The sequence below is a fragment of the Colias philodice genome, chromosome 12, assembly GCF_061535455.1.
Source record: "Colias philodice isolate Cphi_HAF_F1 chromosome 12, ilColPhil1 Martin Lab GWU primary, whole genome shotgun sequence".
In the NCBI taxonomy this organism is placed as follows: domain Eukaryota; kingdom Metazoa; phylum Arthropoda; class Insecta; order Lepidoptera; family Pieridae; genus Colias; species Colias philodice.
Window position 1 is genome coordinate 7236757 of NC_143097.1, and position 8377 is coordinate 7245133.

Below are 8377 nucleotides of genomic sequence, written 5' to 3' on the forward strand. Positions count from 1 at the left end.
ATGTATAATTTATATCAGTCGATTTAATAACATAACTTTTAATTATTATAATGTTTTTTTCGATATTTCCGTATCAATATTGTATTTAGGATTTCTTTCAATGCTTTCTTCTTGCCACAACTTCCTGCTACCATATTTATCATTAATAAATTTTTGAGACAGTGTTATCCGCTTTGTTGGCGAAAATTTGCTGGAGTTTTTATTATCAATTGTATCTGGTTTAGTTATTTGTGACAGAGAAATAAATTGTCGTGAATCGTTTTCGTTTTCACATTCATTGTTTATTCTTGATGCATCTTGACCTGTTTGTTTATTCCTCCAGTAAGACTGACTAAGCGAATTCCGTTGTTTGCTACTAGATTCCGAAATTTTATCCGACCTTGTCGGTGGGCTCGGGGATCTACTATCGTCACTCGATTGAGATAAATATTGCCTAATTGGGGGCCTATGTTTATGGCGTAATTTTCTCTTTTGAGTATAAAACGGATCTTTTTCACTTTGCTTTTTGTATTGTGCTTGAGGTCGGTTTGCTCCCCATTTTGGACGATTTTCTATATCCTTTTTATATCTTTCTTCGGACCGCAAACGTCTATCTTTTTTCATGCTATTTCTATGGTCTTCTTGAGGAGCATTTTCATCAATATTGGAGTAATCTTTATCTAAGCATCGTTGAGTTTCGTTGAGAGACTCTGTTTTATTGGCTTTTGCGCTTATGCACGTCTCGTTATCAGTTTGTGTAGCAACATCTTTTGTTCTTAACTCTCGATACTTACGGGGTGTTAAAATTTTTCCTAAATCAGAATTATCATTTCCACAGTTAGAGTTAACGGAAACACTATAATAGTTATTATTGAGATTTTGTGGAACTAATACAGCTAATTGTATACTATTTGATTGGCCTGCAAGGATGTCACCCGACCCATTAATCCCGATAGGTACTATATTATATTGATTATCGGCTAATTTTAGGGGCGGTACATTATGTATGTATAAATTTACACTTCCATTTGCGACGGATCGTGGCGAATTAAACGTAGAAGTCTGCTGTGAGGAAATATTATCTTTCTTTTGACTATGTGCTGAATTAACATTATACGTTCTGCAAGTTTTTGCCGGGCTGACTGTTTTCGTTGGACTTATTCTAACAGATTCCAATGAAGCTTTATCCTCTATACTAGTTTTATTTTCGTTGCATGTATTTAAACTAGCAGCTTGTTTATGATATTGGAACCTTTTCTCTTTTTCTTGTCTTGCCTTTTTTTCAGCATCCTCAAGAGCTTTTTTTAAAGCGTCCAATTTTCGTTGCTCTAGCCTTTGCTTTTCTTCAGTATGTCTTTTTTCTTCTTCTAGACGTATCCTATCTTCTTCTTGTTGCCTTTGAATTCTCAACTCTTCCAATCGTTCATCTCTTAATTTTTTCTCTCTCTCCTCTTGTTTTCGTTTTTCGCGTTCTTCCAACTGGTTTAAAATAACCGTTTGTAACTCTAATGCTTTTAACCTCTTAGTTTCTCTTTGGGCCTTTATTTCTGGTTCTATAGGGACATTTTGCCCCCTGAGATAAGATCTGTTGGAATGATGATATATCATATAAAATACAGTTTTAATAAGTAATTTGTTTTATTTATATAGGTAATAATAAAAAAAATACACACGCACCTTCCTTCATCGCTGCCATTATACGATGACTTATCAAAATCTAAACCAGAATGAGTCGAACTTCTTTGGTCTATCACTAATACATCTGAGGCACTTTCTATCATATTTAATCCGCGCTCTACCCACGCCGGTGTACCTTTCTTTTGATTCGGCATCTAAAAGAAGGAAGCATTTTTTTCATCTATATAATATCTACCCATACCCACTTAGTTTCCCGGTTAAAATTGCAGATTTTAGTTACCTAAACTATGAAACATACCTGTGGTAGTCTAGCAGTGGGCAGGGTGGGCTCCCACAAACGACCCGTAGCAACCCCGCGGTCTCCCCACCTCGGCCGCCCTTCATCAGCTCCCGAGCTCCTTGCAGACCAGGTGCCTTCGGCCCCGCCTGAACGATCACTAGATGACTGTTTCCTTTGTAATAAATTTAATTTTAAATATAATATTCGAATAACGTATTAGATATACTTAGATATGTATAACATAACGATCAATAAGTTGTTTTTTACCGTATTTCACGATAATCTGCAAGTATCTAAGTAATTAAATTCTAATTTTAATGAACATAATGATTTAATTTAAAAATATCAAATACTTAATCTATAAAATGGCTTTTAGTAGGTACATAAGTTTTTTCATGATAAAAATTAGATAACATAATTTATAGGTCACTTAACAAAAAGTTTCAGCCCATTAACTATTTTTAAAACGGAAAATTATAATTTACACGTAATACTTTACCTATTATCTTTTCCATCTTGCTGCCACGCGACTACAATATCTGGGTTATGATTATGTACGTCTTGCATGCTTTTGTGTTGGCTTCTTGTGTTCATATGGTTCACCGTCTCGCTGCCGTAGCCAGACGTATCACCTTCCGCATCCTCGTCGTAAAAAGCGAATCTTTTCGCACTCGGAATATTCCTGTTTACAATTTCCTTAGATCTCTTGTTGTCATCGAGAATAGTTTTGTTCACGTCGATGTGATGAATTGGCGGCAAACTGGGGCTTCTCTGTCTCTGTATTGGTTCTGTGTATTCATAAGCCTGCTTATGCAGTTCAAGTGAACTCGCAAATTGATTCCGTACCGTTAAGCGATTTGTGTATCGCTCACCGGACCCCCAAGGTAGATACAGATGGGACATTTCCTCTAAAACAAATTGAGTTGAATTTACTAACACAATTTAAAATATCTTTTTTACAAATGTTTCTAAAATGGCAGTAACAGTACCTGCCATGGCTGCAAGTGGAATAATAATGAGCTAAGTTTAGTTTTCGGTAACGGAAAAATGTAAAAGATTTTCCCCTTTATGCGATTAGGTACTCGAGGGTCTTTTAGTTTTGTCGATAACCTATATTCTGAACATGCACGTTGTGAATTACAGCGAAGCTAAGAATAGGTACGTAGGTACCTATTCTTTATATATATACCTAGTTAGGTATCTATTTATTGGTACGTACCTAGTTATAAGAATATTTTATAGCATAGCTTAGTTAAGTATCCAGTCCATTAACTTACACTTTTTATGTCATTCATACACATTTTTAAATATATGTACATATTTGTTTTTTTTTACACCCTACCTTTGCCATAAAATTCTATAAGTTATAATGCAAACTTATAACGTACTAGATTTTCGCCCGCGTTTTCAAAGGAAAACCCGCATAGTTCCCGTTCCCGTGGGATTTCCGGGATAAAACCTATCCTTTGTGTTAATCCAAGTTACCCTCTATATGTTTGCTAAATTTCATTGTAAAAGGTTCAGTAGTTTTTACGTGAAAGAGTAACAAACATCCATACATCCGTGAATATTATGTTGTTGTGGAACATTTTGAATAAAAAGGGCAGGATTTCTGTCTTTATATGGACCAATATCCTACTTTATAAACTCGAAAGTTTGTAAGTATGGGTGGATGGTTGATGATTGTTTGTTATTCTTTCACGTAAAAAATACTGCACCGATTACAATTAAATTTCGTATGTAGGTAGCTGAAGAGCCATAATAGGAAACTTTTTATCCTGGAAATCCCACTGGGACGGGAACTATAAGGGTTTTTCTTTGACAACGCGGGCGACGCGCGCCGCAGGCGGAAATCTAGTGTACCAAGCATAAAATTCAACCATGATTTGTTCGTTCATTGAAATAAGTAAATCAAAATTATAAACCGTAGGAAATTAAACTGCTTTTTCTCCCGTTTAAAAGTAAGATAAGGTATGTAAGTACGGTCATATAAACTACTTATTGCGCTAACAGTTGGGATATAAAAAATAATTTACTATTCAATAATCGTCAATAGGCAAGCTTACGATTGTATTATTTCCTGGCAAACAGAATTGACAATGGCGGACTTCCTTTGTCTAACAAAAAATCAAGTGCCAACTCATTCAATTACAATTTCAATTTACAATTATTTGGTAGTTATATTGTAGTTTTCAAAAAGCAAAATAACCTTTCAAGTGATACCTACTTCTACTTGAATCTCTATTTTTCATACTTCTTAAAGCTTAAAATATAAAAAAATTGTAAGTACGTTGAATCCCATTTTTAGAGTAGATAGGTAGGTATATTTACGTCCTAACTCGGATCCTAATAGGTCCTTATCTACGGTCTACACTCTACATACATGACAACATGGCATGACACGAATAAAATTTTTCATTGCGGATATATGCAACCATAAGCCTCTGAAACGGCTGGACGGATTTTATTGATATTATGTAATATTTTTGTTCTGTTGTAAACAACTTTTGGTGGAAATTTATATGTTCACGGCGCCTATTTTAGTAGAAGTAGCAGTGTAGACAATGAATATAATATATTTACGAAATACGATCGATATGGTTAAAGTGCCAGACAGTTCGTCCGCAAGGTTGACATTGAAGGCAATGACCGGCATAAAAATCAATATTTTCGGGGATCAATGATTTTGATTTCTGATAATTCAAAATATGTCTTTCATGAATTTTTTCTTATGTAGGTATAGTTAGCTATTAGGGTAAAGCTTAGATATTATTTTTAATTTTGGATTCTATTAAGCTATGGCTGCCGATGAAATTTAATCCTACAGTATCGTTTGCGTGATAGCTGTAGATACTAGATACCATAATATAAATAATTGTAGCTTATGTTATATTATTAAATACCTACTACCTACTTCTATACTTAAAGCGAATCCTGATAGAGGGGTTTATGTATGTGGGTCAATCAATTTTTTAAGGTCCCGATCATAATTTTCTCGTATTTTTTTTTTTACTTAATTTTCAGCATTTTACTATTTCATTTAGAAGATAATTCTTCGTAGATTAAGATTATATAAGCAGCAGTGAGGTTGATTAAATACATTTGTGGATTTAACATCACGAACCGATCTATTCACAGGAAATAATGTCCTTTGGACAACTTACACAATAGTACTTTTTTAAATGTTAAATTCCCTTAAGAATTAAAACAAATTCTTCTAATCTTAAATAATAAATAATATTTTGATATTTGTTCTATTTACACCCAAAATACGAAATATTTTTATTAAAATTGAAACGAATGATGTCTTTTGAACAACCAAATAATATTTCATATATAAAAAAGTTTCAGTAAAGCGGAAATAGTGATATTTTTTACAAAAAAACTATTAAGGCGAGGTTGATACGTATCGTATTATTGATTTTACTTAATTAAAATGAACTGATTCTCGATATAACTGAATGAATGAAGTATAATGTGATTTTCATATGGGGACATCTTAGTCGTCTTGATTTTTGAAATGTTAAAATTACAATTAAACTAGACATAAAATCGCGTTATAAAAATGTGTTCCCGAAACAGCCGAGTAATAAACAAAACATGAACTATTTAACTGTTAAAGTATAAGTTTTATATAATTATTGTCCTAGGGACAACCAAATTGTCCATGGTACAACCATTTTCGTTGACCAAGTGACTGGTTGTCCGCGGGACATTTTTAAAATTTTGAGCCGCCAAGCAAATACTATTGTTATTTTATATATTAATCTCAGCTCACACTAAAATATAGACGAAAGCGCATCTCGTGTAGTATAATTTATAACAATGCATCAAGTACTTACGTTTTAATCACAGTTGTCTGACGGACTGACAATAAAGCCACCCCACACTCACCAACGTTGCTCGGACGACTGTTGCCGTGATTTTATACAAATCAAAATGGCTTTTGAGCCCGACAGTTAATTATTGTGTTTAGCTTGTTGTTTAGGAATCTACCGCGCCATCTGTGTTTTGTTTCCATAACTAAATTACGGTTGTCTGTGAGACCTGTGCCATGTAGATGATTTATGGGGACAAAAGTAAAATGCCTGAAAATCGTATTTATATCCAATAAAAAAAAAATATTTGTATGTTTTTATGTCAATAATCATGAACTGAAACAAGAAGTGTATTTGGTATTTATGGTCGTGATAGTATGTGTTCGTGATGCGAAGTTTGTTAATGCATTGTAGCTTGGGGACAAATGTGTTAGTACTGGAAAATTGCATTTAGTCTCTGGACAACCATGAAACTACGCACAAATTAATAAAACAAGTAAAATATTGTTCACAATAATGTTAGAAAATATTAAAAGGAATATAATTAAAACCAATTTAACTCTTTATGATTTCATGTTTATTAATTATCGTTCAGGGACATGATGCGTGTACCGTCGGACCATTAAAAGTTGATCGACCCATGTACTAAATAAGTGAATCTAAGTATAAAATTCTAAAATAGTGATTTATCGTCTGGCCTTTAATATAGTATCTAACAGCCTCTCCAAAAATATTTTTTTTTCAATGACAAGTTCACGTTTGCGAAGAAAAAATGATTTATCGAATTAAGACATTTCACGGATCCGCCTTGCGCTTTTAGAATTTCGCTGAATAGCCGTGAGGCGTGTAATCAATCGAAGCCGTTAATGTCAGGTGGCCATTGATAGCACTTCTACTGCTGGCTATCAAATAAATTAATAAACGTTAATAAAATTATATATATGATTTGTCATGTGTGGATCATATTTTCTAGAAAATAAGATATTCCAATTTGCATACCTACACATAGGTACGCTATATTACCTCAAGTCGGATAAAGGATGGTAAAAGACCACCTAAATAAAAAGAAAACAATTTTCGTGGCGAATACTTTTTCGACCGGAAACGTTTAGATACAATTTTTGTAAATAATGTCGGTCATAAGAAAATTTCATAAATTTTTGTTAGTCTCAAAATAGTATTGGATAAAATTTTACGTTCGTTACGTAAAGGACTCACCGTACCGTTAACATAATATAACAAAAACACTACGGTCAGTGATTTAAAGCGCATGAGAGCGTTACAATAAAAATATACCATTAGATACTTAGTTAGAAATTATCTACTCGCCTACCACAAATAGATTGTTAAATAGGCATCTTCTATATTAGCTTAAATACCTACTTGATAATGTTCTACAAAATTTTTTTGATACCTAATTATGTATTCAGATGATATGATTTTCCTGAAGAAATCTATAATTTTTTAACACAATTTATAAGGATATTATTTACATTTTTTTTATTATCAAATTAAATATTGATAACATAACTAGGTACATAGTTACATATTAATAAGTTATGAATGAATATTTTTATGTTTATCTAAAGTACCTAGGTATTTAATTTCTACCGAATTATAATGCAGATTCTTCACAAGCAAGATTTAGCATAGTTACTTATAAATTTATTTTTTACGACAGATTCCTTTCTCCTCATACGACTGCCGTTATTTTATTGTGATATATGATATCATTATAATACAAATTTAAATTCCAAAGTAGGTATAACTTCCTACTATTTCCCAATATGCAATTGAAGAATTGCACAAATGGGTCCACATCAACTAGGTATAGGCATTACATTTAAAAATAATTGTTATCTTGATTAGTAATTCCATCAGCTATCCAGTTTTTAAGGAGATCCGGGATTATTGTTATTTAGTTTGATCGATTTTATAAATTCTAAATGCTATGAAACATATGAGAGGAAAGGAGCACTTATAAGTGGAATATTCATAAATATGTATTGAAGAAAACTAGAGTGTCGTTCTGTTTGTTTACAGAGGAAAGCAGGCAGTTGGAGACAAGAGATGGATCCGGCACTTACCTCTCTCTCGCGCCCACTGCTGTTTCTTCTGCTGAACTAATGACACCGGCTTGCTAACTGACAGCATCGCACCTCACTATACATTACACTTTCTAATGCCCCGTATTGCACACGTTTCCTCCAACCGCAGCGGAGTTACGGTGCACCGGCTAATGAGCGCTCCCGAGTGCTTTTTAAAAATGGACTCTTGCGCATCGACGGTCGCGCGTCGCGGTTCGTTTCGCGCGTGCATTCATTGTTCGTATCTTCTGGACTGATGCGCTTGCACGATTCGAACAAATAGCATTTCGCTAAATAAGGCTTGTACAATTCTGCGACTCTTACAAAATGCAAATGAAATGCTCGTGGAGCGCCCAGACGGCGCGTCGGTAGGGTAGGGACGTTATGCGTGCAAATACGTTTCAGCTCATTGTTTCAGCGTGTCACGTAAATGTGAAGGAAAGCCTCGGAAAAGCCGCCAATCGATATGGTAGTCATAGAAACGTTTGTTTCACGTGCTCGAAGGAAGTGTGGCTTTTTTCTCATTTGCATTTAGGCCACCGTGTCTCGCCAGCAAATTGTTATAAAATATTAAT

The 8377-nt window shown here is 33.9% G+C and overlaps 1 protein-coding gene across 1 annotated transcript; it reads right to left on the reverse strand.

The window, feature by feature from the left end:
* Window positions 1-36: 36 nt before the first annotated feature.
* On the reverse strand, window positions 37-8256 carry LOC149484142 (uncharacterized). The gene is made up of 5 exons (XM_089701689.1): window positions 7803-8256; window positions 2397-2805; window positions 1916-2069; window positions 1657-1811; window positions 37-1564 (listed from the first exon to the last, which is right to left on the reverse strand). The coding sequence occupies exons 1-5, from the start codon at window positions 7867-7869 to the stop codon at window positions 46-48; spliced, it is 2304 nt and encodes a 767-aa protein (XP_089557815.1). The 5' UTR covers window positions 7870-8256; the 3' UTR covers window positions 37-45.
* Window positions 8257-8377: the final 121 nt, after the last annotated feature.

Excerpts from the sequence above, each read along its gene's own strand:
- LOC149484142 (XM_089701689.1), bottom strand. The coding sequence starts at position 7,869 with ATGCTGTCAGTTAGCAAGCCGGTGTCATTAGTTCAGCAGAAGAAACAG. Across the intron at positions 2,806-7,802 it reads GCAGTGGGCGCGAGAGAGAG|AGGAAATGTCCCATCTGTAT; the intron begins GTAAGTGCCGGA and ends AATTTGTTTTAG. Across the intron at positions 1,812-1,915 it reads CCACTGCTAGACTACCACAG|ATGCCGAATCAAAAGAAAGG; the intron begins GTATGTTTCATA and ends TCCTTCTTTTAG.